This window comes from Danio rerio, chromosome 6 (genome assembly GCF_052040795.2).
Source record: "Danio rerio strain M-AB ecotype USA chromosome 6, GRCz13ab, whole genome shotgun sequence".
NCBI lineage: Eukaryota > Metazoa > Chordata > Actinopteri > Cypriniformes > Danionidae > Danio > Danio rerio.
Genome location: NC_141026.1, coordinates 19,011,741 through 19,029,519, shown reverse-complemented (window position 1 = coordinate 19,029,519; position 17,779 = coordinate 19,011,741). Strand labels below are relative to the sequence as shown.

At 42.3% G+C, this 17,779-nt stretch overlaps 2 protein-coding genes across 9 annotated transcripts in view; one reads left to right on the top strand and one right to left on the bottom strand.

Moving 5' to 3' along the window:
* LOC147843474 (uncharacterized) overlaps positions 1-17,779 on the bottom strand; it is a 388,615-nt gene that overhangs the window by 193,209 nt on the left and 177,627 nt on the right. The window lies entirely within an intron of this gene.
* The window catches only part of zgc:162999, a 42,009-nt gene that overhangs the window by 16,659 nt on the left and 7,571 nt on the right, over positions 1-17,779 (top strand). For 4 of the 8 annotated variants that reach the window (XR_015492440.1, XR_015492441.1, XM_087254760.1 and 1 more), the window contains 3 exons: positions 3,757-3,885; positions 6,494-6,640; positions 16,511-16,552. Coding sequence is in view for 5 of the 8 variants with exons in the window: in XM_087254760.1 (XP_087110886.1) it covers positions 3,757-3,885; positions 6,494-6,640; positions 16,511-16,552 (318 nt within the window). In the remaining 3 variants the exon portion in view is untranslated. 8 annotated transcript variants of the gene reach the window in all.

Here is a 17,779-nt window from a genome sequence, read left to right as displayed (position 1 = left end):
CGCCTTGCCCTGCCGGCGCCACCCAGACGCCTTGCCCTGCCGGCGCCACCCAGACGCCTTGCCCTGCCGGCGCCACCCAGACGCCTTGCCCTGCCGGCGCCACCCAGACGCCTTGCCCAGCCGGCTCCCCTCTGGTCTCCTGCCCTGCCGGCTCCCCTCTGGTCTCCTGCCCTGCCGGCTCCCCTCTGGTCTCCTGCCCTGCCGGCTCCCCTCTGGTCTCCTGCCCTGCCGGCTCCCCTCTGGTCTCCAGCCCTGCCGGCTCCCCACAGGCCTCCAGCTCAGCCGGCTCCCCACCGACCTCCTGCCTTGTCTCCCCTGATAGACTCTCCCTGGGTCGTCCCTCCTGCTCCTCCCTGGTGTTCCCTCCCTGCACCCTGGACGGACCCTCCGGCTCCACCCTGGCTCCCTGCCGGGGCCCCCGACCCACTGAATCCACCCTGGACTGTCCCTCCTGATCCTCCCTGGTCTTGCCCTCCCATCCCTCCCTTGTTTGTCTTGTTGGGTCTGGCTTGGCTTCCCTCCCTCCCTCCCTTCATGTCGTCTTGCCTGTTCACCCCCCTGTCTTGTGTCTGTTGATGTTGCCTGTTTTGTTTTCTTGTCTGTCTTGTACCTTGTTGGATGTTCCCTTTAGGGACGCCAGGTGGCGTCCCTTTTGGGGGGGGCTAGTGTCAGGGTTCTGCCACTCTGGTCTTTGTAAATTCTTGTTTTGGTGGCAGAGCTCTGACACTACCCATGTCCGGTCCTGTTTCTGTCTCTGTGTGCGCGCGCGCCGTCGTGGGTGTACGCAGAGTGTGCGCGCTTCTGCTTGACGCGGCCGCGCGCGCGCTCTGCGTCCCTCAGACGCGTGCGCTCTTGTACTCGTGTTTGTGTTTTCGTCTGTCAGCAGCATGGTGTTTCATTCCCAGCGTCTCAGTCTTGTTGGTTTCGGTTTTGGTCGGCGCTGGGATGAAGCATGCATGCTGCATATGTGAGCGCATGGTGAGTGTTTTCATTCGTCGTGTGCTCGTGTCTTGCGTCTTTTGTCAAAGCACATGGCTCGGTGTTTACATTGGTCACGTGCTTTTGTCGTGTGCTTCAGTGTTGTGTTATGTGAGCGCATGGCTTGTATTGTCTCTCTGTGTCATGCGCTCTCCCGTCTATTGTCTAGTCCCACCCTCCTTGTCAACCTATTATTAGTTAATTGTGTTCACCTGTGTGTCAATGTACTTTTTTTGCTTTATAATCCCCCTCATGTTTTCAGTCCTTTGCGAGTTCGTTGTCTACACTCCCCGTGTTCCTGATCCAGTCTTGCCTTGTTCTTGTTCTTGTTGAGCCAAGTTTGTGAGTTTTGTTAATGTTTTCCCCCTCGGGGTAGTTTTGTTTTGCTTTTTATTTTTATTTTATTATTAATAAATACCCATTGTTTCTTTGCACTTGAGTCCTCGCTCCTTTTCCCCACCACGACCGTGACAAATCTGCTTGGAAAGAAAACATTTTAGCCCAATGACATTTTAATAAGTTATCACCTTAATTGTGGAGGCATTCCCATACTGCAAGTATAGAATAGTTTATTTTTACATTAACTTCAAAATACTTTTTAATTTCAAATATATATTCATGCATGAAAATATATGTTTATAAAAACAAAATTGGGCAATTGTGTATTTATTTTTCTAAATATCTATTTAAAAAATATTTTTCATATTTTTAAATGTATTTGAACAATTGTTTTTCTAAAGAAAATACATCAACCTGATGGAAGAGACATAAAAATGGAAGATAATATGTATTTAATTTCGATAAATACATAATACAATAATGGTATCGGTGCAGCCCTAATTTCTAGAACATTAAAAGCAAGGAACAAGCTTTTTAAAATATGAATTCTTCACTTAGCATGTATTTCTAAAGCATTATTTGAATGTAGCAACATTTTAATTTTGAAATATTTATTTGAATAAGGCAACACAATAATATGCTCTACAAAGTTTGCATCAATAAATCTCTACCAGGGACCCCACCACTCCCTCCCCATGAGCCAATAACTGAATTTATAGTTAGTTATCATGCTTTCGTCATATATAACAGCAAGGTCCACCTCAACTTTGAAGCCTACCTCTATTCCTTAGTAAAAGTATCTTATCAGCTTTGTGAATTGGTTTTAAAGGGCACCTGTGATGAAATCATCATCAGTCATCAAATGTGATCAAGAATGAGTTTTACAAGTTTAAAACCATTTTGAAAACAGTGCATGTTTGTAATGAATTATAGCAATTTTACCATCTTTATACCAGTATGTGGATGTTAAGTTTATTTTGTACATTACATAAAGGATATCCACACAGCATTGTATATTAGCGTGTATCCTGTCACAGTTGGAGGACAGTGCAAAGTTAAACCTGCGTGCTGTTTGTGTGAGTGAATTTGTAAAGATATTTTGTGTGACTCATCCTTGCAGAAAGGCTTGAAATAACTCCTCAACAAATACAACAAATAATCATTGGGAAAGTTCTTAATGTAGTATTTCTCACAAACGTTAAGTGAGATCTGCTTCCTTCATATCTGTCACTGTGCTGTTTATCTGACACAGCCAGGGTGGAGATTGAGGTACGCTCTGACAGGCATGTGGGAACAGTGAGCAGGGAGAACTAAAATTAAAGGCACAGGCAACAAAAACAGCTACATTATGTTCAGAGCAGAAATTTCCAATATTCTGAAAGATATAATAAATAATCTGAGGGGTGTTTTGAGCTGAAACTTTACAGACACATTCTGAAGACACAAAAGACTTATCTTAAATCGTGAAATAGGGGTAAAATAGGTGCCGTTTAAGAGAAAACTCTTTTTTACTGCTATTTAGTAGAACTCTTAACAGGATAGTTCGGTTAAAAATTACAAACTTCTATCATTTACTCTTGACTTGTTGCAAACACGTTTGTTTGTTTTTGTTGTGTGCTGTTGAACACAAATAAAGGGATATTAAATATTGACTTCCATAATATTTGTTTCTCCCACTATGCATGTCAATGGTTACAGGTTTCCAACAAAATGTCTTATTTTGTGTTCCACACAATCGACAAACTCAAACTTATTTGGAACAAGTCAATGGTGAGTAAACGATGGCAGAATGGCAGAGAGGAGGGGGATTATCTATCTCTTTAATGGTAGAATTAAATGTTTAGTGAATATGAGCCCTTGTAATCGTAGCGGCCATCGAAGTCATTGTCGTTTAGGAAACCAGAATGACATGTTTTGAGCTTTGTGACATGGTGCATTGTGGCATTTAAACAATGCTCAGTTGGCAATAAAAGGCCAAAAATATGCCAAGAAAATATCTCGCACACCATCAGCTCGATCCATTCTTCCCATTTTCCTATGACCTCTGGCGTCAACAAGACATTTTCACCCACAGAACTGCTGGTATTTATATCTTCTCCTATTTTCTAACAATTGAACTTAAACCGTATAGATGTGTGTAAACACCAGCAGATCGGTGTTTCAAGAAAGTCAACTTCGAAGCCGCTTAAATCTTGAACTGGAAATTTGGTTGTATGATTGCCTGATTATATTTGCATTAACAAGCAACTGGTGTGCCTAATAAAGTGGCCTCTGAGTGTATCCAGCAAGTGTTTTGACATTTATTTCATTGCATGCACAAAATGCCAAATTACTACAGCTGTGGAATTACAAGTTTTTAAGGCTTTCAAGGCTTAGTATTTGTATTGCTGTGTATTTGGGTTTTCTTTCTTGGCTGATTGAGCCTTGGTTGTTCTCTAGTCAACAGGGGCTCAGGTACAAGTGGCTGGAGATATGCTGCCCAACTCCACTGAACGGGCGGTCACTATCTCAGGTACCCCAGAGGCCATTATCCAGTGTGTGAAGCAGATCTGTGTGGTCATGTTGGAGGTAAGGATAAGACAAATTTTAGTTGTTTTGAGGAAATGGAGAAAATAGTTTGTTCTGTCATTTCAAACATGAAAAGGCTTGTTTTTTTCTGTGAAAAAAAGATTTTTTTGTCTGTATTAAAGACAAAACATTACAAACTTAAATCAGTAAATCAGATGTTTGAAATAGTTTAGTTCACACAAAAAAAGGAAAATTCTGTTATTATTTACCCTCATGTCATTCCAAAGCTCTGAGACTTGTATTTTTCAGAACACAAAATAAGATATTCATTCATTTTCTATTCGGCTTAGTCTCTTTATTAATCAGGGGTCACCACAGCTTATCCAGCACATGTTGTAAGCAGTGGGATGCCCTTCCAGCTGCAACCCAACACTGGGAAACACCCCCACACTCTTGCTCACACTCACATATGCTACATCCAATTCATCTTATTCAGTTCCCCTGTACCACATGTCTTTGGATTGTGGGGGAAAGCGGAGCACCCAGAGGAAACCCACACAAACATGGGGAGAACATGCAAACTGCACACAGAAACGCCAACTGACCCAGCCGGATCAAAAACTGCAAATATGACTTTGCTTGCCTATATCTTCTCTTGTTCATAATCAGACACAAATACTAAGGGCAATGTGACATATTACAAAGTGCTTAGCAAATTAATTACTCAAAGACCGGAGAGATACGCTGAGGAAATACTAGGCGACTACCAATGTGGGTTTAGGCGTCGTAGATCGACTGTTGACCATATCTTTACGATTAGGAGCATCATGGAAAATATCTGTGAATTTATTATTGAGACTCATCAACTACTCGTGGACTATAAAGAGGCCTACGATAGTGTAGACCAGGGATGTGCAAACTTGATCCTCGAGGGCCGGTGTTCCTGCAGAGTTTTATTCCAACACTAGGCAAACACACCTGAACAAGCTAATCAGTGTCTTCAAGATCACTAGAATCTATAAGCAGGTGTGTTTGATTAGAGTAGGAGCTAAACTGTGCAGGACACCGGTCCTCCAGGACCGAGTTTGCCCACCCCTGGTGTAGACAGTTCATACTTGTTAAGAACTTTGACAGACTTTAGAATACCATCAAAATTAGTGAGACCGACTGCAAGAAAAGTGACGATAGCTGGTGAGTACTCTCAGGATTTTAAGATTCATTAGAGGTCTAAGACAGGGTGATGCACTTTCCTGTACCCTGTTTAATCTGGTACTGCAGAAAATAGTCCGACAAATAAATGTGAACCCTGGAGGTACATTGTTTAATCGGACAGTGAAGCAGCCTATGCAGATGATGTAGACCTACTCAGCAGGAGGGAAAGAGATTTGAAAGAAAACCTTATACAGCTAGAAAGAGAATCTCATCGGGCAGGCCTGCATGTTAATACGAACAAAACAAAATATATGCTCATGTCAAGGTCTCAGAGCACCTCAACTGAACCCCTATAGGTAGGAATATACTTTTTTGAATGTGTTCCCAACTTCAAATATCTGGGATCTCTGCTAACAGACTGCAACGAAAACAGTAAGAAAATAAAAAAGAGGTTGAAGGCAGGAAACAAGACATACTACAGCATGCAGCACCTCATTAAATCCCGTCTCCTGAGCCGAGCAAGCAAAGAAAGGCTTTATCGTACAGTACTGCGCCAGTGGTAATGTATGCCAGTGAAACGTGGGTATTGAGAACTCACGTGAATGGCGGATAAGGAATAATACAGAAATGGCAGACATGTATGCAAAGCCTGTAATACTAAGATGTATTACATATAAGATATAATACATATAAGATGGCTGGGCCACTTAGAGAGACTCCCCGAACAAAGAGCTGTTAAAAGAGCAAACAAGATAAAACTAGAAGGAAGGAGACGTCCTGGTAGGCACGGAAGAGGGGGTTAGATGATGTAGAAGATAATCTACGTACCCTAAGAGTGCATGCTTGGAGAAAGCAGGCTTTGAATAGGGAAAGCTGGAGAGGAGTGGTCAACATGCAAGGGTCATATTACCTGTAGTAAATGTCCACCCTGATCTGATCCAGACATTTTAGGCAAACTAATTTGTTTTACTGTTTTAGGCACACAGAGTTTTGTAGGATTACAGTTGAACTAGTGTGAGGGTGAGTTAAAAGTGTACTCTAAAAAGTGGGGGGCATTTTGTGACCCAACATTAAGTCAATTTTGGACCAACCCATCATTGGGTTAATTGTTTTATTTACATTTAAATTGCACTTTTTAACGGAATGACTGGGATGGTATATATTTGACCCAACATTGGGTTAAAACAACCAAGCGATTTTACTGTGTAATTAATAACAGAACATGGATTATTTGAGTGAACTAATCTTATACATGAATTGCACTGTTTGATTTGATTATTGCACTATATTGTAATTTTGATGTGCCACTGTTTATTTAATTTAATTTTACATTCAACATAATAATTAGCTGTCCTTCAACTCACTAACCCCTTACAGTTCCCTTCTAAACCCCTTTGGGTTAAAAACCCCTTTTGGAAAACCCTAATTTATTATACTTCTATTATAACTTGCCCTTGCTTTTCTTTTCAATTTTCATCTTTTCCGTCTTTATTTGACCTCCCCTGATCCCTGCCAGTCCCCACCCAAAGGTGCTACAATTCCATACAGGCCAAAGCCAGCCACTGCACCAGTCATTTTCTCTGGGGGGCAGGTAAGAGCTGACACTCTGACTGCACCAGCCACAGCTAACCTCAGCCTGTTACTGCAGCATCAGCCTCTTCCTGTAAGTATGCTCAAGGCATTCACTATTACCACTGCAGACATACAAACAGTAGTCTATCTTATATAAATTAACTATCGGGATGATATTCAATTACTTAGGTGAATAAAATGACCATATTCTTTTTCTTTGACGCTTTCAAAACTTGAAATATTAACTCTTCCCTCTGTGTAATTATCCTACATTCAATCAGTTAAATACCTTTAAGTTTGTTTTAATATCTAGATACCTATCACTAAACGTATCACTAAGCTTATCAACTTACCCAGGGCATGATAACAAGTTGCTAAAGCTAGAACACTAGCAATGTGATGATCTGAGTGGGGATCGAACCCGGGTCTGCGGTGTGGTTAGCAGTAGCTCTTACTAGATGAGCTAAGTCAGCAACTGGTGGCCCAAGAGCAGAGGAGGAACAAAGTGAGTCCACAACTGATGAACTTCAAAAAAAAATAATATAGTCTTTACTGAGGTAAATTTGACAAAAAGGAGAGATAATATCTCTCTACAGCAGGGTTGAAAAGTACAACAAAAATAGGAAAGCCGAGCTTCCTGAAAATACATACAAAATAAAATAGACACGAGGGTCTCAAAACAATCAAACAGCAAAATAGCAAACAAGTCTTGAGAACAAGCAAAAAGTCTTGAGAACAACTTAACTGGAAACTGGACGAGGCAGCAAGAGGTTTAGTTCAGGACTGAACATAGAGCAGCATACAAAGCAGTCTTATATAGAGCAAAGAACAGGTGGTGGTGGTTACGCTGATTACAGGAGAGTTTAGAGGAACAAGAGTCATTACTGCCATCTAATGTTGAGGAGTATAGGGCAACATGTGCGCCCCCTGGTGGGTTGGAGGATGCGATAAAGTGCTGAGATATTACAGTAGCCCCTCCTCTAAGAACGTCTCCTGACGTTCCCTTTGTGCTCTCTTTGTGCCTGGTGGAATTCCTTGATGAGGGAAGGGTCCAAAATGTCTTTAGCTGAGACCCAGGTGCGCTCCTCCGGACCAAACCCATCCCAGTCGACCAAGTACTGTGTCCTCCCTCGTACCTGGCGACACTTAAGTAGTCTGCGGACCGTGAAAGCAGGGTGGCCATCAACAATGCGTAAAGCAGGTATGGGTGCTCTGTTGGGATGCAGGGTGGAGCAAAGAACCGGTTTTAGCTGAGAAACATGAAATGTCGGATGTATCTTCAGGGCACTGGGTAGTAGAAGCCGGTAGGCTACAGGATTGATCTTCTTAATAATCTTAAAAGGACCAACATAGCGTGGAGCCAACTTACGTGACTCTACCCGCAAAGGAAGGTTTCGGGTCGAGAGCCATACTCTTTGGCCAGTTCGGAGGGAGGGTCCTGCCCTGCGATGTCTGTTGGCCTGTTTCTGCTGATTGTGGACAGCCTTTCTCAGGGAAGTACGAGCTTTCTGCCAGGAACGCCGGCAACGGTGAATAAACCGGGTGGCAGCTGGCACTTCCACCTGTGGTTCCTGACCAGGAAACAAAAGAGGGGGAAAGCCATAGACACATTTAAAAGGAGACATGTTAATGGAAGAGTGATGTAAAGTATTGTGAGCAAATTCTACCCAAACTAAATGGGAGGTCCAGCTGGAATGATTGTCTCCTGCCAGGCACCTTAGCGTCTTTTCTACTTCCTGGTTTACCCTTTCTGTCTGCCCATTAGACTGGGGGTGGTAGCCAGAGGACAGACTGATCGATGAGCCAATGAGCCGCCCAAAAGCTTTCCAAAACCTGGATGAGAACTGGGGGCCCCGATCAGAGACTATATCCTGTGGGAAGCCATGCATCTTAAAGACATGTCTCATTAGTAGTTCAGCTGTCTGGTTCGCAGTGGGAAGCTTTGGTAATGGTAACAAGTGACACATCTTAGAGAACCTGTCCACCACCACTAGGATTACCGTATTTCCCTGAGACGGAGGCAATCCTGTAATAAAATCAAGAGAAATATGGGACCAGGGGCGACTCGGGATGGAAAGTGTGTGAAGAAGTCCCTGGGGTCGAGTTCGGGGTTCTTTGCTCTGAGCACAGGTGGGGCAACTAGAAACAAACTCTTGCACATCTTTTCGCATCATTGGCCACCAGAACTTCCTCAAAATCAATTTGTAGGTTCTGTTAATACCAGGGTGTCCTGAGGGGGAGGAAGAATGTGCCCACTGTAAGACATCAGAACGCATAGAGTTAGGGACAAATAAGCTCCCAGATGGTCCATTACCTGGATCAGGGTGATGTTGATGTGCCTTTCTGATTGAGGACTCCAAATCCCACAGTATTGGAGCCACAATTCTGGAGCCAGGCACGATAGGTTCGGGGCAGCATGGCTTCTCAGAAGGTTCAAACTGTCTTGAGAGAGCGTCAGGCTTGATGTTTTTGGACCCTGGGCGGAAGGAAAGTGTGAATTTGAAACGGTTAAAGAACAGTGACCATCTAGCTTGTCTAGCGTTCAATCTCTTGGCATTTTGTATGTAAGTGAGGTTCTGGTGATCAGTCCAAATGAGGAAGGGGTGAGATGCTCCCTCAAGCCAGTGCCTCCACTCCTCCAAAGCTAACTTAATAGCCAGTAGTTCGCGGTTTCCAATGTCATAGTTGGCCTGAGTCGGCGTAAGTCTATGGGAATAGAAGGCACATGGATGAAGTTTGTTGTCTGCTTTACTTCTTTGGGATAGAACTGCTCCAACCCCTATATCTGATGCATCCACCTCCAGGATAAAAGGCAACTCAGGATCTGGTAAAGTGAGGATAGGTGCTGAAGTGAATCTATGTTTGAGGGTGTTAAAGGCTGTACTGGCCTTATCGTTCCAGGTGAAAGGGGTATTCGCCTTCTTGGTCAGGGAAGTTAGTGGTTCGGCAATAGAACTGAAGTTCCTTATAAACCTCCTATAAAAATTTGCAAACCCTAGGAAGCGCTGCACCTCTTTGATCGAGGTGGGCTGTGGCCAGTCCAGCACAGCCCTAGTCTTGCTGGGATCCATCTGTAAGCTGCCCTTTGAAACAATGAATCCAAGGAAAGAGACAGAGGAAACATGAAATTGACTCTTCTCTAGCTTTACGAAAAGCCCATGTTTGAGAAGTTCAATCAGTACCTTCCGAACATGTATCACATGTTCCTCGGGGTTATGAGAGAAGATGAGAATGTCGTCCAAATAGACGAAAACAAAGATGTTAAGCATCTCTCGTAGTACATCATTAATAAATGACTGGAAGACAGCTGGCGCGTTGGCTAATCCAAAGGGCATAACTTGGTACTCATAGTGGCCAGTGGGAGTGTTAAACCCGGTCTTCCACTCATCCCCTTGCCTGATCCTGACTAGATGGTATGCACTACGGAGATCCAGCTTGGTAAAGATGGTAGCTCCTTGTAGGATCTCGAAGGCTGTTGTCATTAGGGGAAGAGGGTAGCGATTCTTGACTGTAATGCTGTTGAGACCTCTGTAGTCAATGCAGGGTCTAAGGGAACCATCTTTCTTACCAACAAAAAAGAATCCTGCCCCGGCTGGTGACGTGGAGGGGCGGATAAAACCACTATCTAGGGACTCATGTACATACTTCTCCATAGCAGCTCTTTCAGGCCCAGAGAGCGAATACAACTTTCCGCGGGGTGGGCAGGTTCCAGGTAATAGATCAATGGGGCAATCATATGGCCTGTGAGGGGGCAGTGAGGCTGCTCGAGTCTTACTGAAAACCTCAGCTAAGTCAGAGTATTCGGGGGGAACTCGGGATATCTCGGGGGGAGTATTGAGCGACTTGGGAACAATCTGTGGCTTGGGAATAGTCATGATGTCCAGGGGGATGGCCTTGGTGTGCCTGGGGGGTTCTGGCTGAGTCTCAAGGGGAAGAGGGCAATGGCAAAGGGTTGAATCCTTGGTTGACTGACCAAACATGGTGTTCAAACTGGACCCCTTACATCTCCAACTTACTATAACTCCTTTAGACCAATCAATAAGTGGGTTATGGGTTACTAACCAGGGGTGTCCCAGGATTATGGGGATCTTGGGGGATTGAATGATGTGAAACTGAAGGTTTTCTTCATGATCTCCAATTCTCACATGGAGAGCTGTGGTGCATTGGTGGATGTGGCCTAAGCCTAGCGGATTGCCGTCTACTGCTGAGACTTTAAGGGGGTTTTGCAGGGTTAGGAGATCACAGGAAAGATCTTGAGCACACTTGAGGTCCATAAAGTTTCCTGCTGCACCTGAGTCAATGAAGATCTCCACCTCGTGGGGTTGTTGGAGAGAGATGACTGCCTGGATGGTCAAACCAGAGAAAATGGGACAGGGAATCACACCTACTCTCGCCCCGGGGCCCCTACACCGGAACGAGATCTGACTTTTCCCGACAACTCTGGACATGTTGCCCGGAAATGACCCGGCTTCCCACAATAAATGCAGCACTTCTCCTTCATTCGTCGGGTTCTTTCAGAGAGCGAGATCCTTGTAGCCCCTAATTGCATAGGTTCCTCAGGATCCAGTGTGGGATAAACAACATTGTCATGACGGGTCATAATTGTGTCCTGCTCTCTCTCTGTCTGCCGCTCCTTAAGGCGGTTATCCACCCGAATGGCTAAACCAATGAGGGACTCAAGGTCTGATGGGGAGTCTCTGAATGCCAGTTCATCCTTGAGCTTGGGAGACAATGCATTGTGAAAGATCGCTCTAAGTGCAGATTGGCCCCACCCACTCTCGGTGGCCAGAGTACGGAACTCAATGGCAAACTCAGCGGCACTGCGGGACCCCTGAGATAGTCTTAGGAGACGGCGTCCTGCCTCTCCACTGTCTGCTGAATGGAGGAACACTCTCTTCATCTCTGCTAGGAAGAGCTGGAGATTAGTGGTTACAGGGGACTTCTTATCCCACAAGGCTGAGGCCCAATCCAGAGCCTTGCCCGTAAGGAGCGTAATTATATATGCCACCTTACTGCAGTCAGTAGGAAAACAACTAGGTTGTAGTTGAAAGATCAAAGTACATTGAGTAATGAATCCCCTGCAGTTCTCGAAACTGCCATCAAAGCGCTGGGGAGGGGGCAACTTGGGCTCAGGTGTTGACAAGGGAACAGACTGTGGCGTAATTACCTGGGCCATTGTAGTCTGAGAGTGAGGATTCAAGAGGCTAAGAATTTCGCATAAAGTCTGGTCATGCTGCTGAATAGCGGTGGCTTGTTCTGAAAGTGCCGCAAGAATGCGATCCACATTTGAGACTGGTGCAGCCTCCTCTGCTGGGCGGTTTTCCATGGTTCAGTCCTGCTGTGATGATCTGAGTGGGGATCGAACCCGGGTCTGCGGTGTGGTTAGCAGTAGCTCTTACTAGATGAGCTAAGTCAGCAACTGGTGGCCCAAGAGCAGAGGAGGAACAAAGTGAGTCCACAACTGATGAATTTCAAAAAAAAATAATATAGTCTTTACTGAGGTAAATTTGACAAAAAGGAGAGATAATATCTCTCTACAGCAGGGTTGAAAAGTACAACAAAAATAGGAAAGCCGAGCTTCCTGAAAATACATACAAAATAAAATAGACACGAGGGTCTCAAAACAATCAAACAGCAAAATAGCAAACAAGTCTTGAGAACAAGCAAAAAGTCTTGAGAACAACTTAACTGGAAACTGGACGAGGCAGCAAGAGGTTTAGTTCAGGACTGAACATAGAGCAGCATACAAAGCAGTCTTATATAGAGCAAAGAACAGGTGGTGGTGGTTACGCTGATTACAGGAGAGTTTAGAGGAACAAGAGTCATTACTGCCATCTAATGTTGAGGAGTATAGGGCAACATGTGCGCCCCCTGGTGGGTTGGAGGATGCGATAAAGTGCTGAGATATTACAAGCAATGGGCTAGACATAAAAATATGTCTACCTTTTTACTTTATCCTAAGTTTAAACTTCTAACTTATGACGCAGTTTCATTCAGGTAAGGTTTACTCAATCCAACATAAAAGTGTATGCCAACAAACTTTACAATCTAGTTAAACATATTATTTTATTAGGCTAAATTAGATAATGCTAAATCGTAAACAATAAATTTCTCTAGGGTAGCAAATGCACTCTGACAGAATATGCATCCCTTAAAGACTAAATGTTTAGTAGACAGTTGAGTATCATGATACATCAGACTTTGATATAGTTTTATAGGAGAATGTCAAGTAAAAAAATCTTACAGGCTATATAGGTTGATCAGTTTTCACTTGATGCAGGGGTGGATCTAAAGAAATTTTGATAGGGTTTGGTCACCTTCCTTCGGCTTATTCCCTGCTTTTATCAGGAGTCACCACAGTGGAATAATTCACCAAATACTCTACCATATGTTTTACACAGCAGATACCCTTCCTGCCGCAACCCAGCACTGAGAATACAACCCTCAGTGCAGGAAAACACCCGGAAACTCACCCATTCACACATTACACCCTGTTTAGTTGACCCAATAAAACCTATAAGCGCATTTCTTTGGACTTTAAAGAAAACCCATGCAAACACTGTGGGAACATGCAAACTTCTCCTGGCCTCCTGGTCTAGTTGGGACTCAAACAAGTGACCTTTGTGCTTCTAACCATTTACCTCTGTTTTGCCCTAATGATTACAGCTCCTGGTTGGCTGCTATCAAAGTACTAATGAAGCTCAACCCTGATTGGCTTCTGAAATCAGTTGAAGCTGGAATGGCTGTAAGCCGGACTTGTTGAATTGACTTGGGCACATAGACAGGCCGGAGTTTTAGGACAACGTGAGAGTTAGCTGTCCCAAATTTCAAGCATGATTCTATTTTTATGTCCATACAATGACGCACCCCTGCTGTAAATCGGTCGATGAAAATGGCTTATTTTAAGAAACTGACTTACCAGTGCTGGGGTGGCCATGCTTTTTCTTAGTGTGGTACTTGCCACTCCATGCCACCATGGTAGATCAACCCCTGACTTATTGTCCTTTGCATTCCATTTAATATTTAAAGGCACAGTTAAAAAAATTACATTTACTCATCATTTACTTACCCTCAAGTGGCTTTAAACCTTTATTAGTTTCTTTCTTCTGTTGAACACAAAATGTATTTTGAAGAAAGCTGAAAACTTGTAACTATAGGGGAATTACGTCTCACATGACGTCAAACAGGTTAAACCGTGCATACCAGTTTCAAAAAAAGACCAGTTGCAATAGCAAACATGTCGTCTTGTACGGTTGTATGCCAAGTTCGAAGTCCAAAAATAGAAAACTTAAATTTTACCGAACACCACAATGCTTTTTATGCCAACCACAGATGTCTTTGGCTAACAGCCATCATAAGAGCTGAATGGCTTGAGGACCTAATTAAAAATGCTCGACTCTGCAGTAGGGTTGGATGCCGAAACCCAGTGCGGAACCGGTATGCACCAGAATGAATCAGCATATGAATTTTGGTGCCTAATTCCGGTGCAACTAATGCTGCAACAAGAACGTAAAGCAGGTCGTACACAAGAAGCGCCGCTGGGTGACGTGCAGTGCCATGCATTTTAGAATTCCCAAGTCAGTGGCTGTCCGCGGCACCCAGCCACGACTCATGACAGTTCATATTTCTGCCGCGCCACAAAGCGACATCTGAATAGTTTCATTTTAATTAACATGCGAATGCGCACGTCTGTCATGTGCGCGGCGTGCCACGGCTCTGAGCGGCGCATCCACTGTGTGACGCCCTTAAGAAGCATCAAGGGGGTGCAACAAAGGCATACATAAGTACGCGTTGTGTCACAACATCTCTAAATGTTAAACTCTAAACAGCTTTGAAGGATACGGATATCGTCATCGATGTTAGGCGTTTGTTATTGTAGCTTAAGGCAAAGCCCACAGTATGGTGCATGCGGTCAGCAACTCACTTCATCAACACACGATCACGTTCATCAAATTTGCTTAAACTAAGCATTCTAAAGTATGGCAATATTTTACAAGCAAGGATTCTGACATGCCAACATGCAGCAGATGCTTTACAAAAGTTGCGTGTAAGGGGGGAAACACATCAAATTAATGAAATGTGAGGGCTCATGGAATCAACTTTAAGGTGAGGAATGTACTGTCTTTGACAGCTTGTGACTATATATCTGGCACTTTCAGTGAGTATGTTTACATGGACACCAATACTCTGATTTTAATAATGATTAAGACAATACTCTGATCAAGAGTCTATCATGTAAACAGTCATTTTTGATTACCTTAAAAAACCACAGACAAACTGCGAAGGAAACATTTATAGGCTGGTGACGCAATGACGTAATGGATCTATGTGCTATAACATGTAACTGTGAATCAGGAATGTAACACTTAAAAACCAACTAATGTAAACACCTGAATCATATTATTATCTTATTCAGATTAAGGCAAATCATTAGATCACTAATGTCCATGTAAAATAGTCACAAGCTCCAAACCTAGAAAAAAGGTGTTCCTTGATTTTGATGACAGTCTTTCCACAGGTTAGTAGTAAGGTAATGCAATGTTAATAGCACAATGCAAATCTTGCATTCATGCTAACAAACAAATGATCAAAATAAATATATTAGTGCAATTCAAATAAATAAAATATGAATCGATGTAAATTATTCAATTAGAATTATATATATATATATATATATATATATATATATATATATATATATATATATATATATATATATATATATATAATTTTGTGGCTAAAAAGTATCAGGTTCAGGCACAGGTTTAGCACCGGTATCGGAAAAAAACTTAAACGATGCCCAACCCTACTCTGCAAAATTCATTTTAAATCAGATAAGTTAACGCTAAGCTGTATCATACACATTACTCATTTTTGATTAGAGCAAAAACAGTTAAATATGCATAATTAAATGCGGACACTGCTTGGAATGAAATGTACGTTAAAATACGTAAAAATGTACGTTTACATACTCTGCCATACAGGTGCAGTTCACTGTCAAAATGCAGTTGTTTTGGTTGTTAATTATTACCCAGATCTTGTGCAGTTCCATCTTCTTTCCTTGTCTTCGCCTAGGCAGAACATTGGTTTGTAGCACTACACACAATTGAATCTCGTAATCATGGAACATTATTTCTTGCACATGACCTCACAGAACAAAATTGTAGGCATCTTAAGACTTGTAAGCCTTTATCTTTTCTTTTGTAAAGTCACTTCAATGAGAGTTTCAATGAGATAGTTGTTTATTTCGGGCTGGATGCTTGGCCATTTCGTCCTATCCATTGTGCATTGAGAAGGTGCTATCGCAAATGGACCTGTGAGACGAACGCCACTCACTTTAACATTAATTTTGCTGAATAACTGTGCTTATTACTGGGTGTCAAGCTGTTGTAATACGCTGAAAGCATTCGGTAAATATCATATGTAATATGTAACCAATTTAACTTATCTCTAAGACAACAATAAACTCTGTACCGCATTGGATGTCATTCTCTTGCTGTAAATGCTAGCGCTCCTGTTTTTTTCTGCAACCTTACTGCGCATGCATTTTGAATGTTTACGAACCGGTAATTTGTTTTCTAGCACATATCTCTATTTTGTGTTCAACAGATGAAAAAAAAGAGTAAAACAGGTTTAGAACAAGTAAATGATGACAGAATTGTGTGGGTTTTTTTTTTTTAAGTAACGGCATATGCTGGTTAAGTATGCTTTGACACATGACTGCTGGTTCTTGCTGGTCATTAAGTGGACCAGCAAAGAACCAGCACAGGACCATCAAGGAGCTAACACATGACCAGCAAAGAACCAACTTAATCCAGATCATGACCAGCAAGAACTAGCTTAGAACTAACAGGCAATTGTGAAAAGCTACCTTACCTTTTTTAAAAACAAGTGCATACTTTTTTGAACATAAGCCTCGTTGATGTACCATATGAAGATTTCTTTTTTATTTCCGTTTTAGGCCTACACCATTCAGGGACAGTATGCAATCCCACACCCAGACGTGAGTAAAATGTATTTTGCAATCCATTATCCCTCTGTAGCGTAGCATTCTTGTTAACCTTTGCTTTGTTGTGATCTGCTTTATTTGACTTAATTCAATTATACATCTATTTCTATGTTTTAAATATATGTGTCTCAGATTTCACAAAGCTTCCGTTTGGTAGTGTCCTTTTGTTAAAGTTTCTAATGTCCAAGCAGGACTCCTTTCTGTAATGAAAACTTCTTAGGTGTACTGATCCTCCTCCCTCCCCCCGCAGTTGACAAAGCTCCATCAGCTGGCTATGCAGCAAACCCCCTTTACCTCCCTCGGACAGACCACCCCCGCTTTCCCTGGTACGTACCCAACCCTCCCGATACACACCCTTCACTATATACCTGTAGGATTTTCATTCACTTTCTTGTCTTTCACTCTTCTCCCCCCTGGATGGGCAACGTGACAAATCTAAATTGACTTTTCATTACATTTTAGATAAGGCTGTAATTATAGTGTGGTATTTGCATTAGAATAATATTGTAACTTTTAGCTGCAAAGATCGTCTCTCACTGCAAAAAACAAACTGAGCATGTTGCATACTACACTGACAACTCATAAAAATCTACTTATTTAAAACTTTTCATGAGTGAATACAATAGTCTTTTGACTATATTATAAATACTTAACCTGCTAAGGTAGTAACACAGCAACTATAGAGTATGCTGTAGTGTTGTATATACTGTAATACACTTTATTATAGTTTGACTCAAAATTACTGCAGCTTTTATTATAACTACAATATTTTTTTCATTGGTATCCCAGCAATAAACTGCATCTACAAAACTTTATTAATAGGTTAAATCAGTTTGATCTCGTATTGACAAAACAATATTTGCCTTTGAGAGTTTGATTTGTTATGTCAGTTGCTGCTATGTCATTAAAAACCAAAGTGACATTTTAACATGTAAGTGGTAAACTTATGGCTCATATATAGATCCTCTTAAGATTCTGCATTTTGCCTGTAGCACTGCTAGTTCTTATGCCGCGCAAGAAAACACATTTTTATATTTTTTGGGTTAAAAATGTGTGGTATATTTCCTCCTTCGCAGCCCATAGCCCTTAATACGCACTTCAAAATTGACAGAGCACGCTGACTATGTTTGCATGCTAGTCAACATGAGTAAGGGGCAAAAATATAGACTGTGACTGCATCCGAAATCACATACTCTTGGAAACTTAAATAAAATATAGTAT